Genomic DNA, 23,396 nt, shown 5'->3' with positions numbered 1-23,396 from the left:
AACAAAAATTTCCAACCTCATGGAACTTAATTGCTAATGGAAGGAGACAGACAATAAACAAATATATAAGTAAAAAAATACACTATCAGAGTATGATAGATGCAATGGAGAAAAATAAAGCCAGAAAAGTAAAACAAACAAACAAAAAAGAACCCAGGAGGTTGAGAGTGAAACTGTAATTTCAATTAAGATAGTTAGAAAATGCCTCAGTAAGGAGCTAACAATCAAAACAGAAAGGTCTGAAGTGGGTCAACACTAGGAAAAGGGTGTTCCAGGAACAGGGAGCAGCAAGTCCTTATGATGACTACCCACGTGACTTAAAAACACAGGTAGGGAAGGCCTCTCTCATTATGCTTTCTAGTGGCTATATTAATTTAATTCAGATACATGGTAGGAGAAGCAACAATAATATCCAAATTCCTCCAATACACTGCTTATCATCTTACGAGTCACTAAGTCAAAAACACAGCCATCAAAAGAGAATGACAGAAAACAGAAAAGGTTTTTTCAAAAGGTAAACTGGCCTTACTTCCTTTCCCTCATGCTGTAGTTTTCTATTAGTATCCGTCACTTGATTCTGTGGAGAGAAGACAATTTAAACTCATAAAAACAAACATTTAGACAACTTTGCATACAATAAAAATTTACAACAAAAACAATGAGTATATGCTTTCAGATAGTTTCAGTATTCCACCACATTTTGGTTTAGTCACTCTTGCATTTAAATTATATGAACTTTTCCACTAAATGCTGCATGGGCTTTCAACAATGAAAAGAAAAACTTACTAAGAGGTATGTTCTGTTTAGAATATTCCAAATGATACTGTAACAACTAAAGATCATACTTCATTTTTAAAAAAAGAAAAAGAAAAAATAACCCACAAAAAATCTTACCATCTCTACTATGTTCAGAAAGAACAAATTTTATCATAGATATTCCTCACTTCACTAATGTAGTCCTGGAAAACCTGGGCATAAATAGAACTTTCTAACCCAAGTCAAATTTACCCTATTTATTATTCTAATTTTGGAAAATATTTTATCTTAATTCTTTTTGGATCATTAATTCTTAACAGCCCCTACTGCTTCCATATTCCCATTTTTCTAATTTTTTTCTTTTTTCCTTAAGAATTTTATTTATTTATCTTTAGAGAGGAAGGGAGAGAGAAAGAAAGGGAGAGAAACATCAATGTGTGATCACATCTCACACGTCCCCAACTAGAGACCTGGCCCACAACCCAGGCATGTGCCAAATTGGTCTGGCAACCCTTTGGTTCACAGGCCAGCTCTCAATCCACTGAGCCACACCAGCCAGGGCTAAGTGTTTTTCTAAGTTAATCTCTACATCAGATAGTCAAAACTATGTAAATAACCTTAAAATTATCTGGAGTTCATAATTTACAGGAACTGGTACCACTTTTTTGGGTATTTACTTTTGAAGACTCAAGTGATACAAAAGAAAAAGTATATAGAAAAGTTATTTCCTCACCATTATCAAAATGTTGACCAGTTAGACATTATCAAAAGATGACCAACATTAACTTCTAAAGACTTTCTACCCTTCTACCAGTAGCTGCCACTCCTTACACTTTTAAGGCATTCCCTTAACCTGGGAATCTCCTACTACGTCCCTCAGGACACCAGGAAGCGTCAGTTAACAGGCAGTCTCTGCATGCACACAGAGGTGCACACGTGCACAAGCACACCCGGTACGCATGGGAAACTCCACCGAACAGGTGAGCTTACTAAGGACTTCTTTACATATTTCATATTCCACGCGCACTGTGAATGTCCAAGAAGGTGGTCTCATAGAGTCTTCTCCAAAGTCATTTAACATAAGATCCTTTTACTGAGGGTCATATCAAGAAACTAGGGGGTTTTCTGCCCTGCCCATATGGCTCAGTGAGTTGGAGCGCCATCTCATACACCAAAAGGTTGCAGGTTTGATCCCCAGTCAGGGCATTCTCTCTCTCCCTCTATCTCTCTAAAAATCAATAAAAACATATCCTTAGGCAAGGATTTAAAAAAAGAAAGAAAGAAGGAAACTAGTTTTTCAGGGACACACTTTTGAAAACCTTGCCCTAAACTATACCTGGACTTTCAGAGCAGACTACCACATGTACCCCCTTTCAAAGATAAAATGAAATCCAACCTCCTCAGAAAGTCTTTAAAAGTATCAAAAACAGAAGCTAAGAAACCCCCAAATTCCCTCTTAATTATTTATTTAATAGCACCATATATGAAACACTTAGTTTTACGGGACTGTGAGCTCAGCATGTGATATAGCCATCCAAATGTTCAAAGACTACATTAACGGTGTTGTCTAAAACAGGGCTCAACAAATTGTTTTTGTAAAGGGCCAAGTAGATAGTTTGTTGCAACTACTCAACTCCAGGATTATAGCAAGAATGCAGCCAAAAATATAACATACATGAATGGACATTGCTGTGTTCCAATAACTTTAATTACAAAAATAGGAGGCAAGCCAGATTTGGACTGCAAGACATAGTTTGCTGATCTTTGGTCTAGAGTAAGAGAGATGGTAAGGCTTTAAGAGCCCTGACCAATGTGGCTCAGTTGGTTGGAGTTTCATCCCATAAACCCAAAAGTCATGGGTTCGATTCCCAGTCAAAGCACATACTAAATTCAGGTTTAGTCCCCAGTCAGGACAAGCAGGAGAGGCAACCAATCAATGTTTCTCTCTTACATCATTGCTCCTCTTCCTCTGTATCTCCCTCCCATCCCCCCTCTCTAAAATCAATAAGCATGAGGGGGTGTCGGGGGAGTGGAGACAACTATACTTGAACAATAAAAATAAATAAATAAAATAGAATCAATAAGCATGTCCTCAAGTGAGGATTAACAAATTTTTGCTGAAAAACATCCTACTATGAGAATTACATTCAGATACCATGCTTAGGAAACCCACTGGCACACTAAAGAATGATTAGAGTGAATATGTATGAAGAGGGGGTCAAATCTAACCACATGAAAAACAGAGAAATGAATTTTCAGCAGGAATGTTACCAGCACCCAGGGTTCTTGCAATCTCCAGGACAGACATGAAAAGAGATCACCAGAGACCAATACAGTGCCTGGTCATGGGCTGGAATGGATTGGCTGGAATCAAACTCAAATCTACCACATGTCAGGGAATAATTCCACCACTGAACCAATCTGGGGTCTTGGAAACTCCTAAGATAGAAATCAAGAGAGTTCACCACAAAAAGAGGGCTCATTATATATAGCTTGAGCACCCAGGAAGACAATATTTAAAGGGAAAAAGAGAAATGTTGCTCCTCAAACAAAAGCAGAACAGTTTTAAAGAAGCTTAGGTGAGAAAGATGACATCTGAGAATGCAGAGCCAGAGACCCTTTGGCACTTTCACAGTATACCTATTGAATACATGTTCCTTCATGCATCGCATGTCTCATTAACACATTACATCTCCACCCAGTTTTGTTTGTTTGTTTGTTTAACTATTATACTGAGAGTAAGGTCTCACAGCAATCAATTGTTCTGGAGCTTAACTGCACATGTGTTAGGGGCAAGAAAACCTCTGCAGGAGAAAGCAGTACCTGGCACTATTAGGTACAGAGTTTGAGGGGCAACTGATGGAAATTCCAGTCTTATCTAGGAGAGACTCAGCCTATCTCACAAAGAGGGAAAATATTCTTGTGAAGGCGCTATACACTAATCCTGAGCACTACACACTAACAGGGGCATCCAACCTTTTGGTGTCTTTGGGCCACACTGGAAGGAGAGTTTTCTTTGGCCACACATTAAATATATTGCCAAAAATCTTATCATGTTTTAAGTAAATTTACGATTTTGTGTTGGGCACATTCACAGCCATCCTGACCCGCCGGCAGCCTGCGGGCCGCAGGTTGGACCCCCTGCACCCTCCGGGAACAGCAGCTGTCCTGCAAACATTTGAACAGCTATCAGAGGAAAGGTGGTGCCCTAAAACTAGTACTAAGTACTCAAACCAATAGATGATATTACCAGAAAACAAAATCAACAATTCAGTTATAAGAAAAAGCTTCCAAGCAATGAGAATAAAAACGGGGCAGGTTGCCTTGAGTAGTAGTATTTCCCCTTCAGAGAAGTTATTCAAGAATAATGTGATTATTTTTTATCCTAAACTGGACATCTCCTAAAATTCATCCTTCCGTAAATATTATTAAATTTAGCATCAGTGTCTTTGCTAGAATATCTTGTTTAGCATGTAAAGACAACATCTCTGAAACATTTTTTATCTCAAACTCATTGTAAGAAATGAGAAACATTTTATACTGCACTAAAAACTGAAAAAGAAATTTCAAGAAATAATGTTTACCTTTGCTACATGTAATACATTTTATTATTTTCTACTCTACTTATTCTATTTCATTTCAATTCTCATTAAGAATATTGACTGTGGTTCACTAATTGATTTCATGCAAACCATATTCTCAAACATACCCACAGGACCCTAATAATGCATCTGGTAAGAAATTACTATTTCAATACTATTTTAATATAACAATTAAAAGAAACTTGGGGAAAACTGGGTGGAGGGAGCAAAGGGAGGGAAATTGGAAGAACTGTAATAGCATAATCAAAAAATATAATCTAAAAAAAAATTTTAAACAGACAATACCTGACTACTTAGTCAGGTTATTTTCCTTTAGATTATCAAATTTTAAAAAATGACAACAGCCAATACAAAAAAAAAAGAAAAAGAAGAGGAGGAGAAGATGGAGAAACAACTACATTGCCCTTCTAGGATGCTACTTCTCTTGACTCAGAATCACATAACATACACACAAACACACACATGCTGTGAATCTAAAGAAAGAGTAGGCATCCTAGAGAGTTTATTTTCATTGTTATGTTAAAATAGTACTGAACAGTTAATGCTTAACCTTTTCCATTTTCTAAACTCTAGTGTTCAAGAACCCCTAAATTTCACAGATTATTAACCCTGGTTGAACAGATCCCTGTAGAGCAGGGCCTCCACAGTCTGCTGCTAGATTTCAATCCCCTGGATTCTCAGAGTGAGTGGAGCCTGAGCAGCCAAAACCCCTGAAGTGCTAGCCCCCAGTTCTTACTTTCCCTTGCATCCTGAGTAATTTAAAGGAATTTGCAACTTGAAGAAGATAAGACGAGTACCAAGCAACAGGTGATATCTGTAATTGGTGAGCATTACAGGCAGTGTGCAGTGCTACCTGCCCATACACGACTATATCAGCAACTGGAGACAGAACGTCCTGGTGCCCATTGTGGATGAGGGGCACAGGGAGCAGAGGGAGAAGTTTCAAATACAGGTGTTCAAGGGCATAGAAAAGAGCAGCCCAATGTGAAGGTGGGAAGCTGGGATGGCTGAGTAAGAACAAACAGCACACACAGCTCTAGGCGGGACTCCACATCCTTGTTTTCAAACATTCGAAATTCTGTTGTCCATCTGAGGCTGCTCAGCCTCCAAAACTTCAGATAACTTTTTGTTTGAAATAGGATCAAACTGTTCATGTTTTTTGTCTGCTTTATACATAAGTAAAGATGTCTCACACTTTCCCCTATCAGACACCGTTGTACAAAATACAGGAGTTTGTTTTTCTTTTAAATGAATGTACCATGACTTATTTTACTATTCCTCTACCAAATGACTTTTAGGGACATTTTAATGTTTTACCTATTAAAAAAACATTATATGAACACCCTTGTACATGTTCCTGTATTGCCTTAGAATAAATCTTAAAATTATGTGGAGTGTTAAGTGTTGGAAAATAAAATTGCTCTTCTCAAAGGTTGTAATAGTGTACACTCCGCTCAGGCATTCCTGGTTGGTTGGTACATCTCCAATCTTCAATACTATTTTTTCATCTTTGTCATTTTAATAGGTGACACCTTATATTTCCAATATGCATTCCTTAATTATTTCTAACTTGCAGAGCTCCCTTGTATTTCCTTTGTACACTGCATATAATGTGTATTTCTCAGTTTTCTATGAGTGTTCTATTAATTTATAAAGACTTTTTATATGGTAAGAATATCAATTGTCATATATATTTATAAATATTTTTGTTACCTTTTAATTTGTAAGTTGTATGTAGAAGTTTCACTCATTTTAATGTTCTCATACCTATCAATTTTTTCTTTCTGCTGTAAGAACTGTGTTTTAGAAGTCTTCCGCACTCCCAAAATCACAAAGTATCCATCTATATTGTCTACTAGTTACTTCATGATTTTACTTTTTACATTTAACTCTTTAGTTCATCTGAAATTAATTCTGATACATTGAATGAGAAAGGTATTTAATTTCAATTAGTTAGGCATTAAACAATATGAACAACAAATCAGAAGAGTTCTTATTTGTGGAGAGGGGGATGGAGGAAGCAACTGAGAAGAGTACACAAGAGAGCTATGAGTGAATTTAATTGGCAATGTGGTAATATTGCATTTCTTAAGATAGTTGGAGGGTTGTTATACAGGTCCCTAAAGTCTTACTTGAAACCTTGGCACCCACTGTGTTCTGGACTTCAGAATTGTAGAGATTTTATAAAGATAATATGGTACATGTTTTATATTATACATTCAGTGGGTACTACGATAGAATCCCATAATCACATTACTATTTCTACAGCAAAGTACAAAAATTTATATTAAATAAAATATATTAAGAAGTTTGATATCTTCATATCCATTCAGGTCAGATTTTTTAGTCGAATCAGCTTTTAAACTATTGTGGCTTTAAAATATAATTTAACATCTAATAGCCTGATTCTTCCCTTGATAAAATTGTTTCTTTGCTTTTCCTACCAATGTGTTCTTTTATGTGAATTTTACACTCACTGTCAAGGAATATATCCTTTGGGGACTTTAATTCAAATTCAAATAAAAAAACAAAGAGAGGAAAGAAAGAAATTAGAAGTATAAGAACTGGAAGGAATGAATTAAAGCTATTATTATTTGCAGATTATATGAGTAAGTTTACATAGAAAATTCAAAAAAATCAAATACAAATTTTTAGAAATAATAGAAGAATGTAATGAAGTGATTCGATTTAAAATCAATAAGCAAAGTCAGTTATCCACGATAAGTGAATTTGCTAAGCCAGGGGCCAGACTAATATGGCTCACCTCCTTCCTGAACTTGAATCTGTCATATCAAGAAAATCCTTCACAATTTGGTAGAAGACATGCCACAACTGTCACTGATTTTTCCTCCTTTGGTTGCCATGCTGCAGACCTCAGAGCCAGGCCCTGCAATACCACCACTCTACAGAGATGACCTTTATTGAGCAAGGAAGTACATGGATGTCGTGAAGACTCAACAAGTTTCTGTTTGAAAGAAACTATTATCCATTCTGTTACTGGTTCTCATCCATGTGTAGTTATCCCAAATACATTTCATTTAAGAGTTTTCTTTTTAGCTAAAAGCCGTAATCCCAATTATATATGTTTCAGTTCAAATTCCTTTCTTTACTATACAAAAATCTTATTTGTAGTACATATGTAACCTGCAATATACTTCCTAGTCCTTTAATGCTAGTAAAAACCCCAGCACAGGACAGAGAAACAAGCCTGTCTTCTAAGAGTGTCCTTACTTTGAGTTTCTGAGCTTCTCCTCTCACTTTCAGCAGTTCAGTTATAGAGTCCACAAAGCCCTGGTAGTGAAAGTTGCACATTTTCTCAATTTCTCGATCATGATTGCGGATGCGAGTTTCAAGTTTCTCCATGAATCGTCCGTGTTCCTCACCATCATAGACAGACCTTTAAAAAAATGGCATAGAGATTACACCAAATTTACTTCAAAGAAATTTTTAAAAAGTTGTAAACTCAGAAGCAAATTTATGTAGAAATTAGATATTAATGTACATAAACCACAGAATAATCCAACTGCATCATATTGCCCCAATGACAGATGAGTTATGTTTTAGGAAAACCCAAAATTTTGATTCCTATTCACTCAAAAATATATTCAAGAAGTGTTTGACAGTATTTATAAAGAATTTTCATCATAAAATGAAGAACTGAATTTATAAGCCTTTTGTACTTTTCTTTCTCAATTAAATTAATCTAGAAAAACTCAATTTTGGATAAACACAACTTGAAATACTCCATGACTATACCCAAGAAGCTGACACTGCTGGGAAAAAATCGCTAGTGGGATTTTTAGCGCCAGCTAGTCTCAGGTAGGCTATGTACCTACAAATGTAAATTGGGCACTCAATAAATACCACTAGGTAATACTACTAAATCTAGCTCCCCACTACCACCACCACTACCAAAAAAATTACTTTGTATTCTCCAAAATAACTATGTGTAAAAACCTCACTTTCTCCTCTCCTCAATGTTCACCCCGTCACTCTCAGCTGCAGATCACAGAAAAAAAGCATTTCCTCTTCTCTCACTATAATCCACCAACCTACCTGCATTTATAACTCCTACTCTGTCCACCTTCCTCTAATGGAAAAATATTTCAAGCTCTTAACTACAGTCAATCCTTGTCTCAAGAACTTTATTCCTGCACTTATTAATCATTTTTATCCCTCCCCTGCATCATATATTTCTGCCATCATTCTTATGCATACATAAACATGACTTTAAGACACCAGTCCTTATATATGCATTTCCCTCCAGGTATCATCTTATTTCTCTGCTGCCACTTTCCAGCAAAACTCCTTTCCACTTCCTCCCCTCTTGATAGTTCGCATTCATCTTACTTCACCTAATAGCAGCACTTGCTAGTATTTAACACACTTTCCTTCTTGTCTTTTTCCTCTAGACTTCAATGATGCACACTAATGCAGTTTTTACCCTTTCACTGACATGCCTTCTCAATCTCCTTTACAAGTGCCTTATCTTCTATTATTTTTCTAAATATTCTTAAAACCTCTTCTCCTCTCTATGCTCTATCACCAAACAATGCCATCTAATCCCATGACTTTAAAGTACCCCCATAAGGTAATGACTTCCTCCTATACATCTACAACTCAGAGTATCTCCCTGAGTATTAGACTCAAATATTTAGCCTATTTGAGTCTATTTAAAAACTCCAATTGAATTTTTGAAAGTCACTTCAAATTTAACACAGAAAAAGCCAATCATCAATCACCAAATTATCTCCACTCCCAAAACTGTTCCCTCCCCAAAACCCCCCTCCAACACCCGCACTGACCCATCACAGCTAATGGCACTATTCTATTGCCCAAGTCAAAAGTAAAAGTCTAGGAATCACACCTAATCCACCTCTTTCCATAATGCATCCCACACCCCATTCCAATCCCAGTAAAGTCCTGACAACTCAAAATCCAAAACATATCTTAAAACTGACCACACCCCACCATGTCCACTAAAACCCTAGTGCATGTCTGCATCATTACCACACTGGACCCATGCAACAGCCTCCTAAAGTCTCCTTTCTCCACTCCTCATTTCCCCCATCCCTACCCCAGTGCACACACTCTACACACAGCAGTTAAAATTATCTTTTTAAAGCAATAAACATTCAGATGTTCTTCCCCTGCTTAAATCTCTCCTGTGACTTCTCTTTAAAATGAATGAATGAATGAATGAGTGTGTGTGTGTGTGTCTTAAATCCTTAACGTGGCCTACAAGAATCTACACAGTCTCTCTTCTCCTTAGTTCCCAACTCTAGCCTCCCTCCACCCACTATGCTCCAGCTACACTGGATTTTTTTTTAAGCCTTTTCCTGCCTCAAACATTTTGTTTTTGCTGTTTTATGCTAGTAATGCTTGTCCCTTGTATCTTCAAACAACATTCTCCTTCTCATCACCCAAGGTTTATGGTCTATCTTCCCCCAACCCAACCCTGTTAGACTAAAACACCCAGGGCAAGAACTTTGTCTGCCATAATCACCCCTATACCTCTAAAAGAGTGCCAGACAGGTAGTAGGCAGTGGGTAAACATCTGCTGACTAAGCGAATCACTAACATTATCACTAAGACTCTTTAATCTCTGACATTTGCTCAACAAATACACATTTGCTCATTACCAATATTTTCTGGCTGTAATCATCTGTGAGTAGTGAAGGACTGCTCTGATCCTGTGGCCCAGAAAGCACACTCTCCTGAGCAGGTCAGTTCCACTGTCCAAAACTCAGCAGTAACCACAAATAATACATCCAAGGTCTACCCAGAAAAAGTCCAATCATTGTTAATATAACAAGAATGGTTTGCATAACATCAACGTAACCTGGCAGCCAAGGAAAGTGGACTGGAATGTGCATGCATGAATGATGATGACTTCACTGTACTAGTCCGGGGGGGGGGGGGGGGAGTAGACTCTGTGTGTGAGCATGTGTACTGTGTGGCTGTGGCATTCAAAATGACTGAGTCAACCAATGAATCTGCACCAAATTTTGAGTTAAGCTTAAATATTCCCTTGAGGAAACTATTCAGATGATACAGAAGGCTTTAGCTATGGGCAAATGGTGATTGGCAGCTTCATCACAATGTGCCCACTCATGCATCACATCTTGTGCAATTTTTTGGCAAAACATCAAATCACCCGGTGACTCAGCCCCCCTACAGCCCAGATTTGGCACCCTGTGACTTCTGGCATTTCCCAGAACTAAAATCACCTTTGAAAGGGAAAAGATTTCAGACCATCCATGACAGGGCAGCTGATGGTGACGGAGAATTGTATGAGGTCCCAAGGTACCTACTCTGAAGGGGACTGAGGTGTCATTGTCCTATACACAATGTATCTTCTTCAATAACTGTCTCTATTTTTCATATTACATGGTTGGATATCTTCTACACAGACCTTGCATACTAATTTAGTTTCCAGTAAAAATTCCAAACACTTTAGAAAAGCCGAAGCAATCTACATTCATCCTCCTTCCTTTGAAACAAAGGGAAGAGACCTTCAAATAAATCATGAATCATCCCTGCTTTGACAATTAAGACACACTACAGAATAACCACTTGCCTGAAGGAACTATTTGGAATACACAAGCCAATAATACACTACCACTGACTTCAGCTAACCTCAAATAAGCATAACATCTCCCCTTTAAAAAAAAAAAGGCAAAGAAAGGTTTCCAGGAAAAGACACCAATATTCCTTACCATGTGAAGATGAAGAATAACCACTGAAAACTTATCAATCTAAATGGCATAAGCACACATTATTCAATATAAGATAACTCTTGGTTTCAAATTCAGTTATATCTTAAACCGATAATACTTCTAAGTAACAAGTCTACTTCCTTTTACTATGTAAAACTTTTCATTTTTTTCCTTCCAAAGGTCTGTATTAATATCACAAAAGACAACATCAGGAAGAAAGTCCTAAAGTTAAGGAATTTATAATATGTCCCTGGCTGGTGTGGCTCAGTGGATTGAGCATTGGCCTGAGAACCAAAGGGTCGCCAATTTGATTCCCAGACAGGGCACATGCCTGGGTTGCGAGCCAGGTGCCCAGTACAGGGCTCATGAGAGGCAACCACACATTGATGTTTCTCTCCCTTTCTTTCTCCCTTCCTTCCTCTCTGTCTAAAATAAATAAAATCTTTTTAAAAAGAAATGTATAATATGTTAATAATGACTCCCCAGCTCCCTGAACTTCCTATAAATATATATATCAACGAAAGAAAACATGGATTTTAGCTATCTGGCGGTGTGCCCTGGTTTTAGCAATATAATTGAGTCTTCAGCCAACTCAGTTAATCTCTCTGACCCTCAGCTTTCTCATTTAGAAAATAGGAAGCAATCAATTACATATTCTCTGAAGTATCAGCCTAGCATTAAATTTCTACAATTCACTTCCACTTTCAAGTTCAGTCAATAATAATGTAAAGATCATACATTTTCAGAATAGACTAAGCAGGTAGTTTAAAACAAGCTAATAAATTCTCTATACCCTTATCACTAGCCTCTGCCACTTTCTCCTAGCTTAGGGCCTTCGTGATTCTAATAGTGTCTTTAATTATAATAATATTGAACAACATGAAAAGTTTACAATCTCTGAGCATCTTGAGAATTTTTAAAAGTTAGAATAAAATGTAATACACACATATTTAAGACAGGAATATGGGACTGTGTTTAATAAACTTATATTCTGTGAGTATGCATCAGGAAATACATGATTTCATATTTTATGTAAAGTTTGTGTGCATACACAGAAGCACATATATATAATTTTTAAGAAAAAACTGACCCAGAGTTTCTATATGGTTATCAAAGATGTCAAAAACCACTGATTTAAGGGTTTTGCTTCTAGTGTCCTACCATAAGAAAAGGCAATTATTGATCACTACCTAACAGTTCGCCTTGAATCAGCACTTCAAGTACATACTCAGCTTTACTCCATGCAAACCAACATTTCTATCAGATATAAAATGCCAAAAATAAATAAATAAACAAAAAAACAAACAAACAAGCCTTAAATTCTGAAAAAGTCATAGACCTACTGAAGTTTATTTAACCTAATATTGGTAGTCAACACTGTATTTGAACAGAGTAGCTTCTTCACCACCCCTCAACTCCACCCCCAACAAATGACTTAAACTAGAGAAAGACTGCCATCTAGTGATGGCCTATTTCTAACATTCCTTGAAATTTAAACTTGATGTGACCAAATCAGAGGGACTGCTCAAAAACTGAAACACTAGCTCTGACTACAATGGTTCAGTTGTTGGTTGGACATTGTCCTGCAAAGCAAAAGGTCATGGGTTCGATTCTTGGTCAGGGCACATGCCTAGGTTGCAGTTTTGGACCCCGATCAGGGTACAAAAGGTAACCAATCGATGTTTCTCTTTCCGCCTCCCTTCCCCTCTCTCTAAAAATAAAAAAAATAATAATCTTTTTTTCTTGAGAAAAGCTATATTCTATACCACCTGCTGGCTAAAGCCTTCTAGTTATTAAATTATGTTTTAATAAAGTTCTCTAATGTTTCCCTTTATACTTCTAATAGAAAGCAGAATTTTGAGAACAAGGTCCAGCGTGAACTTTGGCACATCCAGGTGTGCCAGAGGTAAACGAGACTATGAAATAAACTACACACTGGGTTCAATTATTGGTGATAATCCAAAGAATATCCTAATACTAGTAAAAGGTCAACAAGAAGAAATGCTTGGAAATCAACAACTTTTTACAGGCTACATCTTGATACAATAATATAAATACTGCCTTATAATGTCTAATTTCTAAAATCCATCAAATAAACTACAGGTTTTTGCAAATGTAAAATGTTTTATCCTTGCGTCTATATCTGACACATACCTCTGAATATCTCATCTAGATTTCATGTGCATAGAGAGAGATTTTTAACTTATAAAATGCACTTTAGGTATTATATTCAACAAATACTTATCATTCCCTTATACTAAGCCATTACAGGATTGTGTCACTTGCTAGAGCCTACATCAGTTCAAATCTGTTTGTCATAAGAGTAAATAAATTATATTATGGGCATATAGAATCTCATTTAAATATTAAACATCTTATTCCATATTATAAATAAGGGACCTGAAACCCATGAAGATGAAGTAGCCTGCCAAATCTACACAGCTAGAAAGTGTCCTCTGCAGTACATCAGTCTGTTTCCTTCCAGAACGAGGAAAGCAGAAAAAGTCGGATGAACCTCTACATTAGAATTGAAAGAGGAATTGAAGATTCTCATTGTACAATGGAGGAAACTGAGGGCACGAAAAGTTAAGTGCCTTAATCAAACTTACATTTCTTGTTACTGATACATCTGGACCTGACACCCAAAGAAAACACAACTAGGAAAAGCTAATGCAGTCTGAAGCCTGACACAAAGCTAAGTAGTTGAGAGAGAGATTTCTACTTTGAGATGAGTCAGTTGCCTATTAGTTATATCTGTCTACACAACAGTTACTCCATTCTTCTTCCCCTTGGAAGAATCCCAATTTGCTCTGGTATTTCATCTCCCCATCCTACCACAAAGGTAAACACTAATTAATCTGTAAACCAAACATGGTAATTCCATTCTCTTTCACAGTGACCAGTAAACAGGTGACACAACTTTCACTGATGAGAAGTAATGTCTGGCAGGGGGGATCCAAGAAACAGTTTTCTTTCCTGAAGGATACAAGAAAAGAAACTGCTTTTCCTACTTTGGACATTGTTCTGTACGATGCTTGGGGATGCAGCAGCCATACCAAGATGAGAGGAGCGATTGTCAATCATCTAAAGGCAAAAGGAAAAGATGGAAATCACCTGAGCTCTGGATGAAGACTCAGTTCTATTTCCAGACTTCATGTTATGAGTTAATAAATTTCCCATTTTAAGGGAAATTTCCTATTTCCACTTTCCCTCAATAGTCTGCTACTTGCAAAGGAAAGTATCCTAAATGCACATTGTTCATTCTTCAAAGATAGCAGCAGGCAAATCAAGGAAACAACCAATAGTAAGTTGAAATCTACACAAAGCTAAGGAATCCTATTTCTAAGACCTGGCCTGCTCTTCATCCTTTTCTTCTGGTTTAGTTAACTCCCATTCACTCTTAACTCTCAGCTTCCACCTCACTTTGTGTGAGAAACCTCTAACCTGTTATGTTCTCTTCCTTTGTTATTAACACCATCACAGAATTTATTAAACTATATTCTGACTGCCCATGCACTTGTCTATTTCCCCATACTAGAACTTTAATCTCCGTAAGAGGAGACACTGTGCCTTGCTCATTTTATAACCAGCATCTAGCACAGAGTCTGACACGAAGGAGATCCTCCATGCATGTAAAGATGGAGAAAGAGAAGGAAGGACAGTAGACTAACTAATGTGGGTTTCTGACTGCATCCTAAAAGATGATGCAAGAGAATCACATCAAAGTTTATCTGTAGAGATGTTTTCAGAACCAAGAACTTCAAGATACAAGAATGCAACTTGCTTTTTGTTTTTGATTAATTGAAGAAAAAAATCCCAGAGTTTACTGAGGTATTTTCTTTTTCATATACATGGTTTTTAACTTTGGTCATGGTTTTCATCCTGAAACATTTTCTTCTCATTAAGCTCCATAAAACCAATATCAGTATTTTTGTTTATTCCAAAAGTTAAAAATAAAGTGGAAAAACAGGCTTGAGTATGATGTTGAAAGAGAAACTTCAGGAGGTCAGTAAAAGTTTAAAGCTCCTTCCCTTCCTTACTACAGTTTGTCTGTCAATGTAATTCAGACCTTACCATGCTGATGTGAGTGCCCTAAGTGCATAAAAGTGAACGTAGATCAATGTATACCATCATCAATGATAAGGGAAGCATATGCTAGTTAATGAAATCTAAGCTGTCAACTGTAGCCAAATGTTTTTGTATTGCTACAGGTGATCAAATACATTCAAATCCTTCTTTTGCCCTTGCAGACACCAAAGTATCCAGCTGACTTCACAAAGATAGCCCTTGCAACCAAATAATGCTGTGATGGAGGTCTCCCTCAAGGCAGAAAGGGAACCCCACATTTCCAAGATGGCTATTTTCAGAGGGACAAAAGTAGAGTGCAGAAGTTTCAACTGCACCTAGCCAAAGAGCCTCCTAAAAGCCTGGAAATGGTTCAATAGCACAGGAAAGTAGAGAAGGGGAACTTGTCACAAAATATCACTCAAATCAATAACAAACTATTAGGAAATAAACTAATGAAAGCAAGGAAACTCCAAAGTAAGCATATAGAGACTGCCGAAACTACAGCCACCATAATGTCATGTGGTTAGAGCAATGAATCACCATAAGTAACTGTGGACACAAAGGCTCTACAGGATATGTTAGTGGCTTCATTCTGGCCTCTCAATTTGTAGTGAGTGAAATAAGACTTATTCCATTTTCAGCTGTGGTCATTAAATCTGGCAACTAAACACTGGATTATGGATGTTGCTGCCAAATAAAAATAATCCATCTTACAGCCTGAGATTCTCAATGAGTGAGAAACTGCTGACAGTGGAATAGTAATGCAGTTGGAATACACAGGGTGATGACTGACCTTAGTAGATAAGCTCCAGTTTTACAGCATGGACTTCAAAGTGTCAAGTTTAACATGGAAACATGCAAAATTGGGGCAAAATGAAATTACTGATTCACTTAATATCTACCACCATCACAATGAGTCTGAACAAGGGTATGTAGGTAAAATTTCAAGATCCATTACAAGAGATATTAAGTATTTAATTAAATAAATACTATGAAGAGCTATGTAAATATTTTAAAAGACTGCATACTAATTGCAGAAATGCTTCAGAGTCCCCACACTTAAAATTGTTATTATGATTCTAATGACAGACATCATAAAGCTATTAATACAGGAAAACAAACCAGTGAGGGCGGTATTAGGAACACTTAAACTGAACAATCCTGCTTTCCTTATGTATATACATTTAATGCATGCTTAACAAAATTAGACAAACTAAGTTTCCCAGAATCACTAAATCAAACTATAATAAATACAAGTGAAGTCATCTATTGATGTGTATGTTGTATATATCATATATGTGCCTATGTTTGTATATACTATGTATGTGTGTATGTGCATGTATATGTGTGTATCACACAATGCATGTATCATACACACATGCACACAAAATATGCACACACACATTTCTGATTTTCTGAGGACAAACCAGACTTGCAAACATCACATTCAATTCCTGGTCCAATTTCATCCACAAGTGATTGTCACTGACACTTCATAGCCAAAAGTAACCACAGTCTTCAAGTCTATAAGCAATGAAGACCCTGAAAGGATGATGGATAAAAGGTATCATAATAGTTTTTACCCGAAAGAATGATGAAGAAGATAGTAGGCAAAATAGGATGAAGCTCCATGAAAAATATGGAAGATATAACATAAAAAACCTTTCTACTACTAAACTAAAACTGCTGGAAAACGCTTCTAAATCTGTTAGTGCATGGCTAAGCAAAGAAGAAAATAAGGAAAATCTCCAGAGGCTAATACAAAACTGCAAAGGCAGTGCACATTCTACCAGGCCCCTGTAACCTAAGGCTTCTATTTTATAGCCACATGGAGAGCAAGAGACAAAGCGCAGGGCCCACAAGAAGTCGGGAGTTCAATCAAAGGCCTCCAAATGAAGAAAGCCAAGATAACCAAGGGCTACCCCCTTAGCAAAAAAAGAGGTGGAAAAACTATTCGCCTTAAGCAAGACTGAAAGAAAACTTACCTGTATAGTTCTGGGGTGTGGGCTGAGAGGAGGGGCTCCCATGATCATCTGAAACCACAAGCTGGCCTCACAGAAGGGAGGCCCATGTGCACAGCATTAACGCTACCTGTGTGGTCTGAGGTATCTCAAATTGAGAACTTATTTTACAAGTAGTCACAGTCTGGTTTTTAGTGCCCCCAGAAAACTGACTGAAGCAAAGGCAAATCTTCTCTAGAGGAATATATCTTAACCCATATTCCAAAAATTCTCACAAATAACTTTCCTTTGAGCTGGACTCAAGGATCAAGAACCACAAAACACACAAGGAAATAAAACGTATTAAACAAGAATCAACAGAAACACAAATAACAAAATCAAGATGTGCAAAGGCTTACAAAGAAATAGATGTAAATTAAAAATAAATGTAAGATATGTTACAGAAATATCAAGGAAATACAAAAAATAGACAAACTAGAGAAGATATACAGAACTTTTAGAATAAAACTATAATACTCTATTTTTTAATTTAATAAGTTAGAAGACACAATTGGGAGAAGACATTTAATTGGGAGGTATAAAAGGTGAGGCAAAAGCAATTTTACAGTTGTTTATATTTTTTAAAAAGACATGCAGGTCATGGTTATTATAAAAGCTTTATTAACTCTGTTCCATGTAGTCACAACTGTAAACCTACTTTTGTCCCACCCTATATATAAAACTTTTACAAAATGCAACACAAAAAGGCAAAAAAAAAAAAAAAAAAGGAGAATGTCTTAGTCTGTTCTGGTTGCTCTAACAAAATACCAAAAACTAGATGGTTTATAAACAAAAAAAATTTTATTTCTCACAGTCCTGGAAGCCAAGTCTGAGATCAAGGTGCCAGCGCGGCCAGGTGAAGACCCTGTTCTGTGTAGCAGACTTGTACCCTCAAATGGCAGAGCAGCGAGCAAGCTTCCTGGGGCTTCTTCCTAAGGGCATTAATGCTGCACAGGAAAGCTCTGCCCTTGTGACCTAACCATGTCAAAAAAACCCCATCTCCTAATACCAAAACCTTGCAGGTTAGCATTTCAACATATGGATTCTGAGGGGACACAAATATTCTATCTACAGCAGAAAACATTAAAGAAAGGTTAAGAACATGAAGAACAGGATGAGTTTAATGGGAATTTTAATAAGAAATAATAAACAGGTAATATTCAAAGAAATAGTAGGAATTTCCCAGAATTGATAAGATACAAGGAAGTTGTTCTTCTCAAAAGAGACCCAAAGCCTTACCAGATGCAGGCCCCCAACACAGGAAGGGCACTATGTATGTAACTATACAGGGTGGGGCCAAGTAGGTTCACAGTTGTTCATAGGGAAAACAATACAATAATTAAATAATAATACAAGAATAAACCATTTCCCATACTCACAACTGTAAACCTACTTTTGACCCACCCCATATTTATCAATATTCAGAAGTGGCTGCCTAGTTATCCATTCTCTTCATGACTCAACTTCAGTGGCATACAGATCCTCACTCTGGTGAAGCTACTTATATAAAAACATGGACACTTAGCACCATCAAAACATTTAATGTATCTTTTACCAGCTCATTCTCCCACTAACTACAGTGTCTATTCCAAGCTGTTGTCATTTTCCAACCTTGATCATGCAACTTTCTTTCACAACAAAAGACTTCACCATATATTTCATAAAGACAATTTCAGAGACTTCCAGCCAAGATGGAGGCATAGGTATACTTCTCACCTCCTCGCACAATCATAAAAAGGCTAACAACCAATCTAAAAACAAAAAACAACCAGAACTGCAAGAAAATCGAACTGTATGGAAGTCAGACAGCCAAGGATTTAAAGAAGAAGTATTCATTCAGACCCGTAGGGGAGGTAGAGAGAACATGCTGTGGTGCAGCGAGGCAGAGGTGGTGGCAGTGAGGCAGTGGTGGTGGTGGATGGCAGAAGGAGCAGTCCCACATTCACATATGGCAGATAAAAACCAGGAGGAGCAACCAGGGAGCAAGTGGTCCCAGTCCCAGGCCAGTCAGCACAGCCCAGGGTTCCAGCATCAGGGCAATAAAGACTCATAACTTCTGGCTGTAAAATCAGTGAGTGTTGGAGAAGCAGAAGAAACTGCTGGTCTCTCAAGAGAGTCCATCTAAAGGGCCAACAGTGTCCTAGAACATATACAAACCCACCCACTCTGGGAATCAGCACCAGGGCAGCAGGTAGAAGGGCACCAATCTCGTGTTGGAAGTAGAGGAAGTGACTAGAAGAAACAGGGCAAGAGAGCCGAGCAGGCAGCATTGTTCCCTCTCTGATCCTTCCCCTGTATACAGCACAAAGTGGTAAAGCAGACTGAACCAACCTGGTGAATACCTAAGGCTCTGCCCCTTACAACATAACAGGTGTGCCAACACAGGGAGTCAAAGCAGCTCTTCCTAATACACAGAAACACAGGGAGGCTACCAAACTGAGGAGACAAAGAAATATGGCCCAAATGAAAGAACAGACTAAAACTCCAGAAAAAGAACTAAGCAACACAGAGAGAGCCAACCTCTCTGTGTTGCTTTCAGGTGTAGAGTTCAAAACACTGGTGACCAAGATGCTCAGAGAAATGATTGAGTATGGCAATAAAATAAAGAAAGAAGTAAAGTCTATACAAAGTAAAATAAAGAAAAATATACAGTGAACCAACAGTAAAGGGAAGGAAACTGGGATTCAAATCAAAGATTTGAAACAAAAGGAAAAAATAAACATTCAACTGGAATGGAAAGAAGACACAAAAATTCAAAAAAAAAAAAAAAAAAACAAGGAAAGACTTCTGGCCAAGATGGAGGCATAGGTAGACACACTGTGCCTCCTCACACAACCAAGATAGGGACAACAATTTAGAAACAGACTAACAAACTGAATTGATAGAAAATTGAACTGTATGGAAGTTGGACAACCAAGAAGTTAAAATAGACCTGTTCATCCAGACCGGTAGGAGGGGCAGAGTTGGGCAGCCAAGCACCAGTCGCAGCGCAGAGAGCAGACAGTGTTGGGACCGGGCGCGTAAGGCATCTGGGGTGTGCAAAACTACAGCAGGTGGACCCTGAGCATGCAAGCAGCAGCTGGAAGACCCCAGCCAAGGGGTGGCAAACGGCAGACCCAGTGAGGCAGGGATTGTGAAGCAAGGCACTGCGAGCAACCCAGGATCACAGTGCTGGGAAATAGAGCCTCGGGACATTGATTGAAAACACCTGTGGGGCTTGAGGAATAGGGAGAGACTCCCAGCCTCACAGGAGAGCTCCTTGGAAAGTCTCACAGAGTGCACAAGCCCACCCACAAAGGAATTGGCACCAGATGGGCCCAGTTTGCTCGGGGGAAGCGGCGGAAGGGACTGAGGTCCAACAAAGATCGGAGCAAGTACCATTGTTCCCCCTCGGGCCCCACCCCCACATACAACATCACAACCCAGGGACTGGGGTGTCCGGCCCTGGTGTACACCTAAGGCTCCACCCCTCATACATAGCAGGTGGAACCAGACCAAAGAGGAGAAAAAAAAAAGATGGCTCAAACAGAATTGAAAGCCTCAGAATCAGTACTTTTAAGCAACCAAGAGATAGCCAACCTATCAGATGCACAATTCAAAGCACTGGTGATCAAGATGCCCACAGAATTGGTTGATTTTGGTTGCAAATTAGATGAACAAATGCAGGCTACAATAAGAGAAATGAAGGGAAATGCACAGGGAACCAATACTGATGAGAAGGAAATTGGGACTCAATACAATAGAGTGGATCGGAAGGAAAAAAGAAACAACTAAACAGAAAAGAATGAAGAAATAAGAATTCAAAAAAATGAGGAGAGGCTTAGGACCCTCCAGGACATCTTTAAACGTTCCAACATCTGAATTATAGGGGTACCAGAAGAAGAAGAAAAGCAACAAGTGGAAAACTTATTTGAACAAATAATAAAGGAGAACTTCCCCATTCTGGCAAAAGAAATAGACTTCCAAGAAGTCCAGGAAACTCAGAGAGTCCCAAAGAAGTTGGACCCAAGGAGGAATACACCAAGGCACATCATAATTACATTACCCAAGATTAAAATGAAGGAGAGAATCCTAGAAGCAGCAAGAGATAAGGAGACAGTAACCTACAAAGGAGTCCCCATCAGACTGTCAGCTGATTTCTCAAAAGAAACCTTGCAGGCAAGAAGGGGCTGGAAAGAAGTATTCCAAGTCATGAAAGGCAGGGATCTACATCCAAGATTGCTCTATTCAGCAAAACTTTCATTTAGAATGGAAGGACAGATAAAGTGCTTCTCAGATAAGGTCAAGTTCAAGGAGTTCATCATCACCAAGCCCTTATTATATGAAATGTTAAAGGGACTTATCTAAGAAAAAGAAGATAAAAAAACATGTATAGTAAAATGACAGAAAACTCACAATTATTAACAACCATATATAAAACAAAAACAAAAACAAACTAAGCAAACAACTAGAACAGGAACAGAACCACAGAAATGGAGAACACATGGAGGGTTAGCAACAAGGGAGTGGGAGGAGGAGAGAGGGCGAAAAGGTACAGAGAATAAGTAGCATACATGGTAGGTAGAAGACAGACAGGAGGAGGGCAAGAATAGTATGGGAAATGTAGAAGCTAAAGACCTTATGACACATGGACATGAACTAAAGGGGGGGGAATGTTGATGGGAGAGGGTGTGCAGGGTGGAGGGGAATGGAGGGGGGTAATGGGACAACTGTAATAGCATAAGCAATAAAATATATTAAAAAAGAAAAGAAAAAAAATACAAGGAGAGGCTTAGGAACCTCTGGGACAACTTTAAATGTACCAACATCTGAATCATAGGGGTACCAGGAGGAGAAGAGGAAGAGCAAGAAATTGAAAACTTACTTGAAAAAAATAATGAAAGAAAACTCCCCCAATCTGGTGAAGGAAATAGACATACAAGTTCCTGTATTCCAATATACAAATCTGTCTGTAATTCTGTCTACTCTGACACATGTGCCTTGCCATTTCAATGAAATATATATCCTGCCTCAAGACTAATCCTATGTTCTAAACAACTCATTTCTCCTCTATCTAAGATTGTTGTTACTCCATCAATACTTTTTTACTTTCTGTACTTTCATAAGTTTCATCTCTATTAACTTCCTTAAAAAAAACAGCCCTTTTTTACTTTTCTTAAAAAGTTACTATTAAATTAAATTCTCTCTTCTGATAATTTTCCTTCTGGTGTCATTTCCCTCTCTCTCTTTTCTCCTTTCACTGGTAAGACTCTTAAAAGAGCAGTCTATACTCACTGCCTCCATTTCCTCAAACTGGACTTGCTCCTCAACCCAGTGTCAACTGTTTCTTACCCACATCACCCCAATGAACCCATTTTTGTAAGGTTAATAAAAGCTCACTGATTGTCAAATCAAATATTCATTCTTCAGTTCATCATTTACTTGATTCCTCTTTTCTATGTGCCACTGCTAACCATTCCCTCTTTCTTAAATCTACTCTCAGTGCTTCTATTACATTCCTTTTCAGTCTCAAATAACTCTTCCTTCTTGCCCTCAATACAAGCTTGGCATTCATATCCTTTCACTGTTCACACATACTCCCTCAGAGATATCATCAATACTTTAGCTTTCTCTATTAATTAGACATCTTTGGTTCCCAAAACAATAACACCAGGGTGTATGTCTGTGAAACCCTATAAACCTCAATATCTAACCACAACTCATCTCAAAAACATCTCAAACTGTGTGTGTCAAAAGTTGAAATCATCAGCTGTCTACCCAAACTTACACTTCCCTCCTATATTCACCATCTCAAATAAAGGCACCGCCAGCCACCGTTACTCAAACCAGAACTATGAAAGTTAACCTTCATTCCTCATTCCCCACCTCACACCACCCTCCAACTAATCCCTAAGACCCACCAATTCTAATTCCACAATGTCTCTTCTGTGGTTTTCTTTCTCCCTGTCCTCCCCTGCCCTGGCTCGTGTCCTCATTATCATTCTTCCATACAATCTCTCTTCTTATTTCCTTAACAATCCATCTTTCTCCTTATTCTTCTCTTTCTTCTTATTTTCACCTCTTTCTTCTTGATTCCCTAACAATCCATCATTGATACTTTCAATTATAGTAATCTTCTTTAAATGGAAACATGATCATGAAACATACACACACATGCACATACCACTTTAAAATTACATCCTGCCTCAGGATCAAGTCCAAAGTCCATAGCATTGTATAGAAGACACCTCCATGTACAGATTTACCTCTGA

At 37.9% G+C, this 23,396-nt stretch overlaps 1 protein-coding gene across 7 annotated transcripts in view; it reads right to left on the bottom strand.

The window, feature by feature from the left end:
• Nucleotides 1-23,396, bottom strand: part of EXOC6B (exocyst complex component 6B) — a 559,588-nt gene that overhangs the window by 477,731 nt on the left and 58,461 nt on the right. For 5 of the 7 annotated variants that reach the window (XM_028514764.2, XM_028514769.2, XM_028514763.2 and 2 more), the window contains exons 2-3: nucleotides 7,590-7,755; nucleotides 530-577 (exon numbers count right to left, since the gene is read on the bottom strand). In XM_028514764.2, coding sequence (XP_028370565.1) covers nucleotides 530-577; nucleotides 7,590-7,755 — 214 coding nt within the window. Of the gene's footprint in view, nucleotides 1-529; nucleotides 578-7,589; nucleotides 7,756-12,846; nucleotides 12,850-18,432; nucleotides 18,438-23,396 lie in introns of those variants that run through there. The other 2 variants (XM_036028074.1, XM_036028076.1) reach the window with 2 other exon arrangements.

Source organism: Phyllostomus discolor, chromosome 6, assembly GCF_004126475.2.
Source record: "Phyllostomus discolor isolate MPI-MPIP mPhyDis1 chromosome 6, mPhyDis1.pri.v3, whole genome shotgun sequence".
In the NCBI taxonomy this organism is placed as follows: domain Eukaryota; kingdom Metazoa; phylum Chordata; class Mammalia; order Chiroptera; family Phyllostomidae; genus Phyllostomus; species Phyllostomus discolor.
This window is presented reverse-complemented; position numbering and strand designations above follow the sequence as displayed.